This window comes from Grampus griseus, assembly GCF_964374135.1.
Source record: "Grampus griseus genome assembly, chromosome: 15".
NCBI lineage: Eukaryota > Metazoa > Chordata > Mammalia > Artiodactyla > Delphinidae > Grampus > Grampus griseus.
This window is the reverse complement of record NC_139009.1, coordinates 77,326,911-77,344,396: the sequence shown is the minus strand read 5'-3', so window position 1 is coordinate 77,344,396 and position 17,486 is coordinate 77,326,911. Positions and strand designations below refer to the sequence as shown.

Below are 17,486 nucleotides of genomic sequence, written 5' to 3'. Positions count from 1 at the left end.
CTTATCCATATTCAGCCCACAGTGGTGATACGATTTACAGTGAGCATCCTGTGGTTTAAATGAAAAGATGGGTTTGAAGGAGAAGACAGCTGAAAAATGCATATTTAGGCAGATAAGGAAGAAACACCAGAGGCTCAGGAACAAAGGAATACGTTGTTGCTTGACAAAGTTGGGACCCAAAGCAGCCCAGTGTCATCTTACCAGCCTGACTAGGATGCCTTCCCAGAGGATCCTGGGCGTGTCTGCCAGCTGCCCTGTTGACCTTGCACGTGTTAATTATGTATTAGCACCTCACCTCCCTGCAGCAGGACCCCCTTAATGGAAAACAGAGCCCTACTGCATTGTGGCCTGTGTGCTGTGGTTCCCAAACTTTCAGATGCTCCAGAGTCACCCAGAAAGCTTGTACAACACAGGCTCTGAGGCCTCAACAGGTCTACCGAGTTGGGTGAGATCTTTATGGATGAGACTTGGGAAATCTGCATTTTTCTTACAATTCTGACGTGAACCGGATTTTGAGACACACCACTTTATTGGTTTTTGCCACTGCCAGAAACAAAAAAGGATATTGAACGTTTTGAAGCACTGATGTATTGGGGCCCTAACCAATCAGAAGGGCTGCCAGGTGTGAGCCAACAGTAGGGCATGACCAGGTGAGACACCTTCACCAGCACTGACATTTTGGGAAGGTCGAGCCAGCCCTGACAAACATTAGGGCACACAGTCTCACTGAGCAGTCCCTCTCCTGAGATGTGGAGGTCACCTTCCCTGGAGGACCACTGCCAAGCGTGACCAGCAAGTCTACTGATCTTTCCCATTGTCCAGCACGGTGCTCCTCATTCACATGGAACTTCCCAGCTCATTCCAGATTCGCCGTGTGTTCTTGGTCTCCCCTCTCCCCCAGCCTCCTCTCTGCCCACTGGTCCTTCTTCCCTGACCTCCGTGCCGGAGGACGGCTTGCTGTAGCCCACCCTGGACTTCTACGAGGGCCACGTCTACTATCTAAAACCCTGAGAAGCACGGGCTCAGGGAACAAGGCGGTGGCCAGTCCACACCGAGATCTTAGAGGGATGTTTTTCATCTTACAGTTTAAGTGTAAACTGGGCATGGAGTTCACCCTCGCGTGGTGATGAAACAAAAACACTCATATGTCACGACCAAGGTGCCCAACCAGCTGTTGGACATGACCCCTCTCCAAGTGAGTGGACGGTGCCTGACTGACAGTTCTGTTCTGGGCAGGAATTTATTCGATTAATGGAGGCTGTCTCTAGCAGGAACCTCAAAGGGGGGGGGCACCCAAGCCTGTCAAGAAGGAGAAAGAAGTAGGGGCTTCCCTGGTGGCGCAGTGGTTGGGAGTCCGCCTGCCGATGCAGGGGACGCGGGTTCGTGCCCCGGTCTGGGAGGATCCCGCATGCCGCGGAGCGGCTAGGCCTGTGAGCCATGGCCGCTCAGCCTGCGCGTCCGGAGCCTGTGCTCCGCAGTGGGAGAGGCCACAGCAGTGAGAGGCCTGCGTACCACAAAAAAAAAAAAAACACAGTGGGCAGAGGTAGGCTCCAAAACTCCAGGATGGAAAACAGCCATTTAGCTTCCTGGATTAGTTCCCTTTTTCCCTTCTTACTCAGAAGAGCAGGTTTTTAAGATTTGAAGCTTCCTGAATTGAGGAAATCATAGCCACAGACCTTGTCCCTTTGACAACATGGGTAACCAAAAAACAACACGAGAGAAATAAATACCCTTGTCCCTTACCGCCATGCTGGGAAAAAAGAATTGTTTTCATTCGTCATCCCCACCCTCCCTTTTTTTAAACCTTCATTCATCCATTCATTCAACCAGTTTTCACTGGGTACCAGCTATGCACAAAGCATCGTGTTAGGGATTCAATGCTGAATCTAACAGACACTGCCCAACCTCGCAGGGCTCACACTCCAAGGTGTAGGCAAGACAGGTCACCAAACACAAAGGTCAACAAATTGACATTTGTGGTCGGTGCTTGGAAGGGATCTAACAAGGAACTGGGAGTAAATCCCATGGGGTGAGGGACAGTTGAGGGTCACTCTAAGGCGGTGACAGAAACTGAAAGGATGAGCGGGACACAGCCACGTGATGATGGTGACTAACGGGCGGCATGAGGAGGATGCCGTTCCAGGAAGAGGGAGTAACACATGCAAAGGCCCTGACAAAGGGAAGAATTTGGCATGTTTGAGGAAACAAAAATATAAAATATAGAACCTTGTTGCTGGAGCAGCGTGTGAGCTGAGAGTGAGTGAGTCCAGGTGGAGAGACTCGTAAGCCAGCTCTTGTAGCCATAGGGGCCGTGCTGTCGGTGGGGTTTTAGATCTGAGCACAATAAGCAGGTTTAAGAAGAGGGGTGTGCGGATTGGATGGGCACGTTGCTGTTGTGTAGACATGCACTGGAGGTGACTAGAAGAGATGGACGCTGGGAAACCACTTAGGTGGCTGTTAGCAGGTGCAGGGGAGAGATACAGCAGGGGAGACTGAAAGTAAACTTGGAGACAGAACTGATGGAACTTATCCCACGTGGGATGTGAGCAGGAAAGGAAGGTGAGGCTCCCAGACAGGGTGCATGAGACAATGAAGACCCAGCGACGCATGTAGGTTTGTTTTTGGTTGCTGTGTTTATTTCACTATAGTTGATTTATAATACTGTGCTGGTTTCAGATGTACGGCTTCAGATTCTTTTCCGTTACAGGTTATTGCAAGGTACTGAATATAGTTCCCTGTGTTACACAGTAAATCCTTCTTGTTTATCTATTTTATATATACTAATGTGTATCTGCTAAGCCCAAATTCCTCATTTATCCCTTTCCTTCCCGTATCCCCTTTCGTAATCATAATTTTGTTTTCTATGTCTGTGAGTCTCTTTCTGTTTTGTGAGTTGATTTGTATTATCCTTTCAGATTCCACATATAAGTGATATCATGTGATATTGGTCTTTGTCTGACTAACTTCACTTTGTATGATCATCTCTAGGTCCATCCATGTGGCTGCAACTGGCATTATTTCATTCTTTTTTCTCTGGGTGGGAATGTAAATTAGTAGGTTTGTTTTAAACAACCTGTGTGTGGGTCGTTGACCCGAATTCCATTTTGGTCATGTTAACATGTCTGTGCAACATCCCAGTAGAGATCCGTACATTCAACCCACAGAGACCATCGGGCACAGTACCGTGCCCTGGTCACCAGTCCCAGTGAGGCTCCAAGCACATTCTGCCCACTGCATCTCGGTGTTGGTATCGCCAAGGAAAACACAAAGCAGTCGGGCCCTGGCTGGAGCAACGCTGTCCTCACACAGAGCAGACAGAGCAAGATGAGCTCCAGCCGTGGGCGTCCGTCGCCCAGGGCGGGTGGGTCTCTCTCAGCAGCAGTTGCACGGGGCAGCTCACCTGCATGCAGTGGAAGGACCCTCCTCCCCGCCCCTCCACTTCCCCAAGGAAGCTGAAACACTGGAGCTGAGGGCGTGCCTGAGGGCCATCGACATACAACTTCAGCAGAACAAAAGAGCACTTGTGGAGCAGGAAGCACGGAAAGATATGGCCACACGAGGTGGTAAACCCAGCACAGGCCGTGGGGATGCTTTATCTCATGTTGAGGGAGTGTGCCAGGCCCAGTAGGGGGCCAAAGACTTCCTTTCCCAATAGAGTTAGGTGGACAGTTGGATGTAAAGTCTGGTGTCAAGGGCAAAGGAGGGTCAGAGAGACGCAGTTGGGAAATGTTAGCATAACGATGGTGTTTAAATCCATGGACAGTGATAAGAGCACCCAGAGAAGAGGGTAGAGAGAGAAAAGAAGTAGCTCAGGGGACTTCCCTGGTGGTACAGTGGTTAAGAATCCACCTGCCAATGCAGGGGACATGGATTCAAGCCCTGGTCCGGGAAGATCCCACGTGCCACGGAGCAACTAAGCCCGTGCGCCACAACTACGGAGCCTGTGCTCTAGAGCCCACAAGCCACAACTACTGAGCCCATGTGCCACAACTACTGAAGCCCACGTGCCTAGAGCCCATGCTCCGCAACAAGAGAAGCCACCACAATGAGAAGCCTGCGCACCGCAACAAAGAGTAGACCCCGCTCGCCACAACTAGAGAAAGCCCGTGTGCAGCAATGAAGACCCAACGCAGCCAAAAATAAATAAATAAAGAAACTCATATCAGATCCTGCCTCTCCAAAAAAACAAAGAAGAAGTAGCTCAGGACCCAGACAAAGGAGGGCAAAGGAGACAGGAAGAGCCTGTAGGGGCAAACCACAGGGAGACTGCGGAAAAGCAGGGTCGTGCGCTGGATTTGGTGTCTGGAAGGTTATCTTGGAGTCAGAATAGAGCACAGCTTCAGTTCCCTTGCCTTCATATCATGAGGCCCTTCCTCAGAGACCTTTAAACAGCAATTGAAAGACCTTTGATATAGTAGCCACTTGATAATTAGTTACTGTGAAACTGACTGGCTGGCTGATTTACCGAATGCGTGAGTGAGTGAATGAATGAATGGGGGGTTATATTCAGAAACTATGAATTTCCTTCCAGACTTTTATCTAAGCAGATATATGCAAAGTTTACATATTCAACATCTTCTGTGGGTAGATACTAACACAAGTTAATCTCCATTAACTCTTCTTTCTAAACATAACTTTTTTTTTTTCTAAACATAACTTTTAATGATTATGAAGCATTTCCTCATAAGGGCTATTCTATACTTAACTATTCCTCTGTTGCTTCTATAATCATAACCAATGCTGAGACAAGCAAGCTTTTTTCTTTTCCATTATGGTTTATTACAGGATATTGAATATAGTTCCCTGTGCTCTACAGTAGGACCATGTTGTTTATCCCTTCTATATGTAATAGTTAGCATCTGCTAATTCCAACCTCTCATTCCATCCCCGCCACCGCCCCGCCACAGTGTGGTATTTGCCTTTCTCTGTCTGACTTACTTCCCTTAGTGTGATAATCTCTGGGTCCATCCATGTAGCTGCAAATGGCATTATTTCATTCTTTTTCATGGTTGAGTAATATTCCATTGTGTGCATATATATGTACCACATCTTCTTTATCCATTCATCAAGACAAGCAATCTTAAAGCATTTTTCATTATGAAAAAATGCAAACATTCAAAAGTAGAAAGAATAGTTTCATGGTTCTCAGCTACTCATAGCCCAGTAATTATCAACACGGCAAATCCCTTAACATCTTGAAATATCTAGTCAGGGTAAACGTTTCTCCAATTGTCTCTCATATTTTTAACACTTTGTTTGAACCAGGGTCCAAATAAGTTCCATACATTGCAGTTGGTTGATGTGTCTCCTGCACCTCTTTTAATCCATAGTCGTCTTGAAGAAGACCACTGCTCTTCCCCATCTCCCATTCCTTTGCAGTTTACTTGTTGAAGAAAATGGGTTGTTTCCCACAGCCTTGATCTTGCGCACTGCATCCCTGTAGGGTCGTTTAACATGACCTGCATTTCTTTTGTCTGTGTGTCCGGTTTTACTGAGATATAATGACATAGAGCACTGTGTAAGTTTAAGGTGTACAACATAACTACTTGACTTCCATATATTGTGAAATGATTACCACAAGAAGTTTAGTTAACATTCATCATCTCCTACAGATACAAAAGAAAATGTGTTTTTTTTTTCCCTTGTGATGAGAACTCTTAGGGTTTACTGCCTTTCAAATACACTACACAGCAGAGTTAACCACAGTCATCACGTTGTACATTATATGCCTGGTACCTATCTTATGACTGGAAGTGTGTAAGTTTTTGGTCTCTGTATTTCTTATAAACTGGTAGCTAACTCCAGAGGCTTGATCAGATTCTGGTGAGATTTTTGTACTGCTTGGGCAGAGCGGCGGTACATACTTGTGCTGGGAAGTCCCTGCTGTCCGTCATCTCTCTTCCTGTGATGCTGAGCCTTGGGAAGCATCACTGCCCTCATGCTGACCTCTCTCCAGTAGTTCCTTGAAGAGGGACTCAGGGGGGGCAATTCCCCGAGCTCTTACACTTTCGAAAAGTGTACAGCTTTACCAGCCAACGACTGTTGGATTGGACATAAAATACCTGTCTCACATTTTCTTGGGTATCTTCAATGTGTTCTTCCACGTCTCCTGTTTTAACTGATACTGTTGTTGCTATCGTAAGTCTTTGTGCCTGGATGCCCAAAGGATTTTTAAATTTTTCTTGAAAATCCAATAATTGTATTGGGATCCGGGTCAGTACTGGCCTTTCTGGGTCAATTTTCTCAGGTGTGGGGTTTATCTTTGCATTAAGAAGTTGCAGTGGCTGGAGCAATCTGGCCCCGAGGATCTCTGGAAACTTCTCACGACAAAGCTCCAGTGTGGAGGAGACTCGAATAGGAGGAGAATCCAAATTGAGCCCAAAAAGGAAAATCGGCGCAAAAAAATGAAAGGGATGGTCCAGGTGAAAGTAAGAGAGAGGATGGGGCAGAGCAGAGAAGGCATGAGCCACCCTGAGAAACAACTAAAGGGGGAGATTAAGAGTCAGGAAGTCAGAAAAGCTATGCGGGAAAACTTATTTCCCCTCAGTATGAGTAACAGAAAAGGACTCTTGCCAAATTCCATACAAATTTTTATAAGAAAACAGAGAATAAACTCTCTACAGTCAATGAGGAAATCCCAGAAAGACATGACCATAAAAAAAGATGAAAACTGTAACCTAGTATTTCCAAACAAGTGGAAAGAAACTTTAAAAAGATAAAAACTATGAAAGGACAATGTAAGTAAAAATCAGAAAACCTTAGAAATGAGGTGATTGGAGAAATGGAAATTTTGAAGCAAGACGATAAAACAACAGGAAACCGAAATCAAAGAGGAAAGATCAGCTCATGCATGTAAAACACTTAGCTTAGTTCCAGGGAAACAGTAAGTGCTCAGTAAACAGATTAAAATGGAATTATCATCCATGCTTTTGGCTTTCCAGCCTCTCCATAGTCTCTGCCAGTACCCTCTTTTTTTTTAAATTGAAGTAGGGTTGATTTACAATATTGTATTAGTTTTAGGTGTGCAGCAAAGTGATTCGGATATATATGTATATATGTATATATATACCTATATCCATATACTTTTTCAGATTCTTTTCCATTATGGCTTATTACGAGATATTGAGTATAGTTCCCCTGTGCTATACAGAAGGGCCTTGTTGTTTATCTATTTTATACATAGTAGTGTCTCTCTGTTAATCCCAAACTCCTAATTTATCCCTCCTCTGTCCCTTTCCCCTTTGGTAACCATAATTTTGTTTTCTATGTCTGTGAGTCTGTTTCTGTTTTGTAAATGAGTTGATGTGTATTATTTTTTTAGATTCCACATATAAATGATATCCTATAATGTTTGTCTTTCTCTGACTTACTTCACTTAGTATGATAATCTCTAGGTCCATCCATATTGCTGCAAATGGCAATATTTCATTCTTTATGGTTGAGTAATACGCCATTGTTTATATACCACATGTTCTTGATCAGTTCATCTGTTGATGGACATTTAGGTTGTTTCCATGCCTTGGCTTTTGTCAATAGTGCTGTTATGGGGACTTCCCTGGTGGCACAGTGGTTGGGAATCCTCCTGCCAATGCACGGGACACGGGTTCGAGCCCTGCTCTGGGAAGATCCCACATGCCGCGGAGCAACTAAGCCCGTGAGCCACAACTACTGAGCCTGTGCTGTAGAGCCTGTGCGCCACAACTACTGAGCCTGCATACCACAACTACTGAAGCCTGTGCGCCTAGAGCCTGTGCTCCGCAATAAGAGAAGCCACCACAATGAGAAGGCTGTGCACGGCAACGAAGAGTAGCCCACGCTCACCACAACTAGAGAAAGCCCGCGTGCAGCAACAGAGACCCGACGCAGCCAAAAATTTTAAAAGTAAAAATAAATTTAAAAAAAATAGTGCTGCTGTAAACATTGGGGTGCATGTATCTTTACAAATTAGGGTTTTCGTCCAGGAGTGGGATTGCTGATCATATAACTGTACCATAAGGAACCTCCATACTGTTTTCCGTAATGGCTGCACCAATTTACATTCCCACCAAAAGTGTAGGAGGGTTCGCTTTTCTCCACACCCTCTCAAACATTTGTTATTTGTAGGCTTTTTTGTTTGTTTGTTTGTTTTGCTGTACACGGGCCTCTCACTGCTGTGGTCTCTCCCGTTGCGGAGCACAGGCTCCGGACGCGTAGGCTCAGTGGCCACGGCTCACGGGCCCAGCCGCTCCGCGGCATGTGGGATCTTCCCGGACCGGGGCACGAACCCGCGTCCCCCGTATCGGCAGGCGGACTCTCAACCACTGTGCCACCAGGGAAGCCCCTGTAGGCTTTTTAATGATGGCCGTTCTGACCGGTGTGAGGTGGGACCTCATGGTAGTTTTGATCTGCATTTCTCTAATTATTAGCAATGCTGAACACCTTTTCACGTGCCTGTTGGCCATCTGTACGCTTTCCTTGGAGAAATGTCTATTTAGGTCTGCCAGTGCCCTCTTTACAGCTCTGACATGCATTTAGCTAAATGCCACAGCTCGGACAGATAAGAATGTGATGACAAATGTACCTCAGTCAGGTCACAGATGGGGCGCCAGAACTGGACATCAGACCGTGGAATGCCTGACATTGTATCAAGATAAGAAATAAAGAGAGTCGAATGGAGCCTGTCTAGAAATGAAAATCCTGGGGAACAAGATCCAGACGGGAGCGGGGCACCTCTGCATTTCTCTGTCAAGCCAATGATTCCATCCCACCCTACGCACACCCACACCCACACCAGCCAGGTGCAGCTAGACTCAGTGCCTTCCACTGGAAGCCCCGCAGGGACAGACAATGGCGCTGGTCTCCGCCCGGGGCCAAACCAAAAGATTCTCCGGTTCACAGTGTTTGGCTCTCTGCCCGTAACTTCCCAGCCTAGTGATCTGCCCACTTTCAGACTTTGCTGGGGAGCAATGATGGTGCTGGACAATGGACAGAAACAGGAATTCCAAGCTCTGGGGCATCTGTTGTTCCAGACACATTCCTGGAAACCGGTCATCTGAAAACAGAACATAGAGGGGGCGATCGCTGAGTTTCCCCTCCCCAGGCTGAGGTTACTGCGGAATCGGAGTGGCTCCTTCTCCAGGGATAAGCAGCATTTGGATGGTCTGGGTCCTTTCACGATTAATAGAATCCATGGAATCGTCTACATAACATCCCAATTACGAGGAGGCTGAAGAGAAGCCAAAGTCCCTGCCAACCCACCCACAGGAAGGCTGTTGTTCTCATCAGGAGCAAAGCACCTTTTCCTCCCTCTTGATAGACACAGCAGGAAAGGATGCTCTTATGCCAACAAGAAGGTGCTTCCAGTTTTCTTTCCCAAGATACTGTGGTCCAGTCAGTGAACTGACAAACCTTTCCTCTCTGGTGGAAACAGCCTGTGCTCTGTGCATTAAAACTGGGCTTAAGGAACTCACAACAAGCAGGTGTGGGCCGAGGGTCTTAAAAAAACATTTTTTCTTATTAGAAAATTTATTGTGGAAAGACGGAAGAGTATAAAAAATTGTCAGTAAGCAAAAATTACCTGTAATCTACCACACAGAGAAAAATCTGTTAAAACCTATTAAACCTATTAAATTTTTAGTTTATTATCATATTTTTTGGCCACGCCACTCGGCCTGCAGGATCCTAGTTCCCCGACCAGGGATTGAACCTGGGCCCCCGTCAGTGAAAGCGACGAGTCCTAACCACTGGACCGCCAGGGAAGTCCCTAAACCTATTAAAATTTTAAACACGTTTAATATATCTCTCTATATATTTTCCACAGGACCATTGTGTATATAAGCAAAGAACATTTCCCTTTTCCGACATTAAGGAAACGTCGAGGTTAAGATTAACTCCTCCCTGGTCGCACAGGAAATAATGAGCACAGGAGGGTGTCTGGGTGGGAATTTGTAAAGAGTTCATTTTCCCCATCTCTGGACATTCTGATGGGCCACCCCTCCCTCTTATAAGCCTCTGTATTGAGTTCTTGTTCAGAAGGTGTTCCACCTGGGTGCTAGTTGATAGGGGCAGAGTTGCGGGGCTGTAAGGCTCGACGCAAAGGCAATGTGGGCACAGGCCACAGGTAGTTGCCTCTGCCCCGCTACAGCGTCTACACTGCAAATTAGAAAATGGTGCCTCTGGGTGGAACACAGCTGGGTGATGGGCCAGCTCCCACAGGTAGAGCTCCAGGTGGGCGCAGCGTGTGCCAGGGTCCATGGCCTGCTGAATGGAGGGTAGGCTACATCTCAGCCCCGCTGGCCCCCTCCCAGCTCTTGCTCTTGCTCTTGCTGGGAGGGGCCGTGGCATGGGCAGAGTGGGCAGGCCACAAACTGGAATCATCCTGCCATGGAAAGAGAGTGACCCCATCTTTGTTTTCTGTTTGTTCATTTTAGAACTCACATACCTGTATTTGAAACTTATTTATTTTCCTAGATATCAGCGAATGCTCCAGCCAGCCTTGTCAGAATGGTGGCACATGTGTGGAAGGTGTCAACCAGTACAAATGCATTTGTCCTCCGGGAAGGACGGGGAGCCGCTGTCAGCATCACGCCCAGACTGGTACGTAGCAGCTGTGGGGCTGGGGGAGGACGGTCTGCTGCAGAGAGAGAAGTAGGACCCTGGTCACGGGTCACCAAAGGCAGACCAGGCGGGATGTCCTCTCTTTTACATCCAAGGATCCCTCTGGTTCCCTGAAGTGGTTATTTGGGATGGCATTTAGTTCTTTTGTGGAACCAGAGTTTTGATCCTTCTTATGGAAGAAAATGCAAGTGGAAGGATTGACCCCACCCTGAAAACCCTCCAGATTGGGAACTTGGCCTGAGAAGCTTTCTTGCTGCCACCTTCACATGGTTGACTTTTCCTCTGCACGTCAGCAAAACAGCTTCTCCTGCAGATGCTCTCATCACATCCTGCAAAATTCGTAGTTACTGACACAGGCCAAAGTGTTTTCAGAGCTGGATGAACTAGACGTTCGACTGGTGATGAGGTTGTGATCCACACTTGAGTCTGTTTGTCCAGCCTGAAGGTCTGGCTGTCACACTGTGGCTGTTTTTGCAGGTGCCAAGAAAATCCAGTGATAAGGAATCTATGGCGGATGGGGGGCGGTTCTACACTATGCTGCAGCCAACATTTCTTATATAAGAAAATCAAAACCAGGACTTCCCTGGCGGTCCAGCGGTTGAGACTCCATGCTTCCACTTCAGGGGGTGCAGGTTCGATCCCTGGTCAGGGAACTAAGAGCCTGCATGCCATGAAGTAAAAAAAGTCAAAACCTAAAGATGTCTTATTCCTTTGCCAGAAAAGCCTGAAGTGTCCTGTCTGACCGTCTTGATTTCTGAGTGGAATCTTGGTTGGGGGGGTAGGAATTGGTGTCCAGAGAGCACAAGCTTTGTCAATACTTGATATCCTTGCATTGGACCCAGCTCAAGGTCAGGTTTAAATGTTGTGTGCTACCATCACCACCATTCACCTCCAGAACTCTTTTCATCTTGCAAAACTGAAACTCTGTGCCCGTGAAACAATAACTCCTCCCCTCCCTTCCCCCAACAACCATCCTATTGTCTGTCTGGATGATTCTGACCACTAAGAACCTCATGTAAGTGGGATCACACAGGAAGAGTCCTCTTGTGCGTCACATTACATTTACCACCGATTCCTTTGCAGTCTCTTCTGACCATATGAGAGCTCTCAATCCTTTGAAAACTTTCAAAAACTAACACTTTCTTTCTGATAAGAAAATTGATTTATGTCCTTAGTTACAACAAACAAAAAGCTGAGACACTTTAGGAAAGTATTTTAAAAATACAAAAAAGAACCCTTTAAAAGAAGTAGTGTTTTAAGCTCCATAGTTTTTTTTTTTTTAATTTTTACTGGAGTATAGTTGATTTACAATGTTGTGTTAGTTTCTGCTGTACAGCAAACTGAATCAGTTATACATATACATATATCCATCTTTTTTAGATTCTTTTCCCATATAGGCCATTACAGAGTATTGAGTAGAGTTTCCTGTCCTGTACAGTAGGTCCTTATTAGTTATCTATTTTATATATAGTAGTGTGTATATGTTAATCCCAATCTCCCAGTTTATCCCTCCCTCGTACCCCCTTGGTAACCAGAAGTTTGTTTTCTACGTCTGTCACTCTATTTCTGTTTTGTAAATAAGTTCATTTGCACCTTTATTTTAGATTCCACATATAAGCGATACCATATGATATTTGTCTCTCGGTGTCTGACTTACTTCACTCAGTATGACAATCTCGAGGTCCATCCGTGTGGCTGCAAATGGCATTATTTCGATAAGCTGCATAGTTTTAAACTACAGTGATCACGGCTAGAATTTTGGTGTTTTAAGCCTTTGTAAGTGAAACGCGGATTTAACGTCACGGTGGTCCTCAGGGTGCAGTTGTGTGGCCTGCTTTTCGTGCGTCGTTCTATTCGGGTGCGTCCCCTGTCCTTCGCCCCTTCCGGTGGGCCCTGGACCGACGGCTGGGTTTCGGTTAATTCCGTGCCTTTCCTTTCCCTACTCCAGAGTAAGCTCTGAGAAGGGGCCACGCCCCGATCTCGGGGCTCCTCCAAGGTCAGGCCCAGGTGCGCCGGGCCCGGCCCTAAGGGTGTCTTCTCCCCGCAGTCGCCCTCGAGGGCAGCGAAGCGGGGGACCCTGCCTTCAGCCGCGCGCCGCGATGCGCGCAGGTGGAGCGGACGCAGCACTGCAGCTGCGAGGCCGGATTCCACCTGAGCGGCGCCGCCGGGGACAGCGTCTGCCAGGGTAGGCGCGGGCTCGGCCGGGGGAGGGAGGCGGAGCGGGGGACGCTGGGGTTGCGGGGAGAGGGGCTCCAACCTGCAGTCCCCCCGGGCGCTCCCCGTCCCCGCCCAGGGGCCGGGTGCGCGCGGGCGAGCGGCTTCCTGGGCACGTGGTCTCAGAAAGGCCCGCCCACCCTGCGGCTTAGGTTAGTGTGGCGCAGATGGTTGCTAGGATACAGCTAGTGCGGAGACATCAGGGGCGGTCCTAAGAAAGCCAGACTGTAGAGAAGGCAGCCAGGGGTCCCCGGTCTCCCCCCAGTCACGCACACTCGTCTAGGAGAGGCTTCAGGCCCCTTATCCGCTCCCTCTTGGCTGGGATCGCAGGGCAGGTGGCAGGGAGGAGCTAGAGTCGCTGTGACCGTAGACAGACCCTCGCTCCCCGCACTCCGCCCCCCGGAGCTGTGCAGGGGCCTGGGCTCATTCTCTGGTCCCTTCTCGGCTTAGCTTTACTGACTGGCCCACTTTTGCAAATCTCTCCCGATTATTGAAGTTCCTTCTGAAAACAACTCAAACCATTGGTTCAAACCTAAGAACTGGCCGTTTGGTGCTAACAGCCTCATTTTAGAGCAGCAGAAACCCTCTTACACCACTCCTAAAGATGAGGAGGGTTAAGGTGGGGCTGGGAACCAGGGTGGGAGTCTGGGTCTGCAGCCCCACGCCTTCCTCCCTGGGCTGCTGGGCCTGACTTGACAGCCTCTGCAGGGTCTCCCCAGGTAGGCATCAGCCTTAGGGGAGCTGGCCTAAGGTCGACCACATCAGACCCCCGACTCCTCCCTTCAGCCCTCGGGGTCCTTGGCTTGGGAGAAAGGGGAGCGCTCCTGCATGCTCTGCCGGGGGTAGGGCTTGGTGGCCACACCCCACCCAGCCAGTTAGCCACAGCTGCCAGAGATGGTGACACAGCAGTCATCCTGGGTCACTGTTAGTGGCCACCCACCTGGTGGTTCCTGGAGTCATACTGGGCACTTCTGTCCCCAGATGTGAATGAATGCGAGCTCTACGGACAGGAGGGGCGCTCCCGGCTCTGCATGCACGCCTGCGTGAACACCCCCGGCTCCTACCGCTGTGCCTGCCCCAGCGGATACCGGACCCTGGCCGATGGCAAGAGCTGTGAGGGTGAGTGAGGTCGTGGCAGAGGCAGGTGGTCCCAGACGATGGCTCTGAACTACTGGGGGAGGAGGAGAGGGCAGAGGGCTCCTCCATGGGCTGACATGGAACCTGAGAGAACAGGCAGCTCCCCAGTGACGTCCTAGTGGGGCTCCACTGCGGGGCTCAGAGGAGTGGGTCACCTGGGACTAGAGGGAGAAAGCATCCAGACAGCCATCACCCATCATCCATCCATCCATCCATCCATCCATCCTTCCATCCCACAAGTATTCACGAAGGCCCGCGTAGGATTATGCGGAGGCTGGGAAGAAACCCAGGCTCCAGCCCGGGAACTCATGTGTGAAGGGAGCAGAGAACATATAAAGGGCATGATATGAGCCATGGAGGGCAGACTCCTGGGCCCTCTGGCTGAGGAGGCAGGTCTGAGAGAAGTGTTGTGACCAGTAACACTCGTCCGTGCCCTCCAGCACCTCTGTAACCTGTCATGGCGGGGGGAGGATGGGATCCAGGGAGGGGAGTTCCCCAGCACTTCCACCAGATCTGGATTTCAAACAGATTTCAAACGGTTAAGGACGACCGGGCTTCCAGTTTTAAGAAGCAGCATTGGGTATTTGGAAAGTTCACTGCGTGTGGAGCATCTCATTCCAGTGCCCGTCGGGCCATTCATGTAGTCCCGTCAGTGATGGAGGGGGTGTCGGGGGATCTTCACCCTCACTGGGTGTCCGGTATTTCAGATGTCGATGAGTGTGTGAGCCCGCAGCACGTGTGCCCCCGGGGTACCGTGTGCATCAACACGGGTGGAGGCTTCCAGTGCGTCAGCCCCGAGTGCCCCGAGGGCAGCGGCAACGTGAGCTACGTGAAGACCTCTCCGTTGTGAGTATAGCCAGGGCCACCCATGGCTGAGCACGTACATCCCTCACCCAGGCCTCCTGGGGGCTGGGCTGCATTCTTCCTTCTGCGTTCTTGGGAGAAGGTACAGTTATGTCTGATGAAAGGCATGGAGCTGGGAGTCTGGCTTCTCAGAGCTCCCATCTCCCTTTAGAGGTTGCATTGAATGCACTGCGCACTTAAGAATGATGTTCTGAGCACTCCCCTGCTGACAGGGAGGCCACTGGAGGGAAGAGGGCCATGATGAGGTGGCCAGGAGGCAGGTATATGTTACACAGGTTCAGGAGAAAATCATTTCCTGTGTTCACATGGTAACTGTACATTCTGCAATATATTACTCTGCTTTTCCACTGCTACTAGGAAGTTCGATTTCTAGTAACCTCAGCACCTAACAGACTTTTTTTTTTCCAAAAGGTGGGAGACAGGCTTTTAAGGAGAATAACTGCAGCTATCACAAAGTACACGTTTTCTTCTGAGAAAGAGATCACAGGAGCCTTAGATTGTCTTTAGAATGCACTGGCCTCGCTCGTTTAGCTGCCTGAATTGCTTTTAAGGCTAAAGCAGATGAGAACCAGCAAGAAAGTCGGTGGCGCTGAAGAGTGGCAGCTACTCACTGAGAGTGTCACGTAGTGAAGGGACAGAGAGACCTGTATGTCAGAGCCTTTGGGGACATCCCCGATTAACATCTGGAAGGGCTATCTGACCTCCTTAACGGTGACGATCTGAGTCACCAAAATCGCTAAATTGCATCTGTCTCTTGCGTTGGACAAGGTAGAAAACTATCAAAGCACTTCCACACCACCCCTGGCTCCACATGCCTGAGGAAGACAGGGTGTCCTGCTTTAAGAGTGAACAGTGGGGGAACTCCCTGGTGGTCCAGGGGTTAGGACTTGGCGCTTTCACTACCGTGACCCGGGTTTGATCCCTGGTCAGGGAGCTAAGATCCTAAAAGCCCTGGGGCGCGCCCCCCCCCAAAAAAAGAACAGACACTGGGTGTTTAGAAAGCCCACCACATGTGGAGAACCACATTCCAGGATGTTGCCAGCTAACTGCTAGGGTCTCAGCACGTGTAGAAGGGGCACCTGCTTTGAATGCCAGCACCGTTGTTATTTAATCTTCCCCGGCTTTATTTTTCTGTAAAAACGGTAGTAATGGCATATATAAACATGCATGCACACCCGGACGTACATATACAGGTGAGTCATGGCCAGGCCTGACGCCAGCCACACTCACTGGCCTGTGGCTCTGGAGCGCCCGTGGCGAGGGACCCGTGGCTGGGTCACTCTGGTGGCCTCTGCAGGAGGGCGGGTGGGCAGACAAGCCCGGTCAGAGCAGCCCCTCCTGACTTCCCCCAAGGCTGACAGCTCCCTACATTTTGCCTCTCTGCTCCAGCCAGTGTGAACGGAACCCCTGCCCCATGGACAGCAGGCCCTGCCGCCACATGCCCAAGACCATCTCCTTCCATTACCTCTCTCTGCCCTCCAACCTGAAGACGCCCATCACGCTCTTCCGCATGGCCACGGCCTCGGCCCCTGGCCGGCCTGGACCCAACAGCCTGCGATTTGGGATCGTGGGTGGGAACAGCCGCGGCCACTTTGTAATGCAGCGCTCGGACCGCCAGACAGGGGAGCTGATCCTGGTCCAGACCCTGGAGGGACCTCAGACACTGGAGGTGGATGTTGACATGTCCGAATACCTGGACCGCTCCTTCCAGGCCAACCACGTGTCCAAGGTCACCATCTTTGTGTCCCCTTATGACTTCTGAGGGTGCCATGGGGTCACGGTGCGCAGCAATCTGGGCTCATTTCTCTTCCTCAAAGACTCAGCTGCGGGCGTTGACTGCGACAGACATCTCTCCACACCCTGCCCACCGCCCATCTGCCTGTCCCCCACGTTCCTAGGGCAGCGCCGCACTCTGTCCCAGGAAGTGGCACCAAAGCGCAGCCCCAAACCCAAGCTACTGCCATCACACGTTTTTCTGCTTTAAGGCCCTCGCCTTAGGTTATGCACTTTCGCAGTTGTTTTTTTTTTTTTTTTACAGAGGAATGGGCAGCTTTTCAAAATGCTGTGTTGAGTGGCATTGTGAGCTTGAACTAGCTAGGGAGGGAAGAGCTTACGGCATGTGTCTGAGATGACTGTCCAGCCTCCTGTATTGTTATAGTCAAGCCTTGTTATGAAGTAGTTCTGGTCATGCTGAGGGTCAAATCACGCCCCTGTGCACGTGGCATGGGATGGGGGGGGCAGGGTTCCCTTCCACGACCCAGCACGTTCTTGTCTGCATTCCCCTCTGTGACACGCCTGCCAGCCTTCTCATCAGAGGGCCGTGGCAGGGCCTGGTCCCCAGTGCAGATTCATCCACATCGAGGAACCAATGTTCACGTGTAGATTTTGCCTGAATTAATTCCCTTTCGAGAAATCATCTCAAAATGTAACCTGCTATTATAACTGAAGAAGTAAGTCTGTGGCTCATCCCTGCCCACCCGGCCTGTCCCTGACCGTGAGCTAGCCCAGTTCCTCCTAGGAGGGGGTACCTGGTCCTCTTCCTGTCTAGGCTGGACCCACTGGGATAAATGAATAAGAAAACACAGCCCTTTCCAAGGAATACAGTTTCATGTTATTTGGCAAGGGGCTTCCAAAACTTTTTATAAGGTAGCACTGCAAACACATAGCGAAGTACA

At 49.4% G+C, this 17,486-nt stretch overlaps 1 protein-coding gene across 2 annotated transcripts in view; it reads left to right on the top strand.

The window, feature by feature from the left end:
* The window catches only part of FBLN7 (fibulin 7), a gene marked incomplete at both ends in the record, with an annotated part of 45,393 nt that extends 28,820 nt beyond the window's left edge, over window positions 1-16,573 (top strand). Inside the window, 5 exons of one of the 2 annotated variants that reach the window (XM_082672842.1) lie at window positions 10,450-10,575; window positions 12,644-12,781; window positions 13,792-13,929; window positions 14,655-14,793; window positions 16,201-16,573. In XM_082672842.1, the coding sequence (XP_082528968.1) occupies window positions 10,450-10,575; window positions 12,644-12,781; window positions 13,792-13,929; window positions 14,655-14,793; window positions 16,201-16,573 (914 nt within the window). The remainder of the gene's footprint in view (window positions 1-10,449; window positions 10,576-12,643; window positions 12,782-13,791; window positions 13,930-14,654; window positions 14,794-16,200) is intronic. The other variant, XM_082672843.1, reaches the window with a different exon arrangement.
* Window positions 16,574-17,486: the final 913 nt, after the last annotated feature.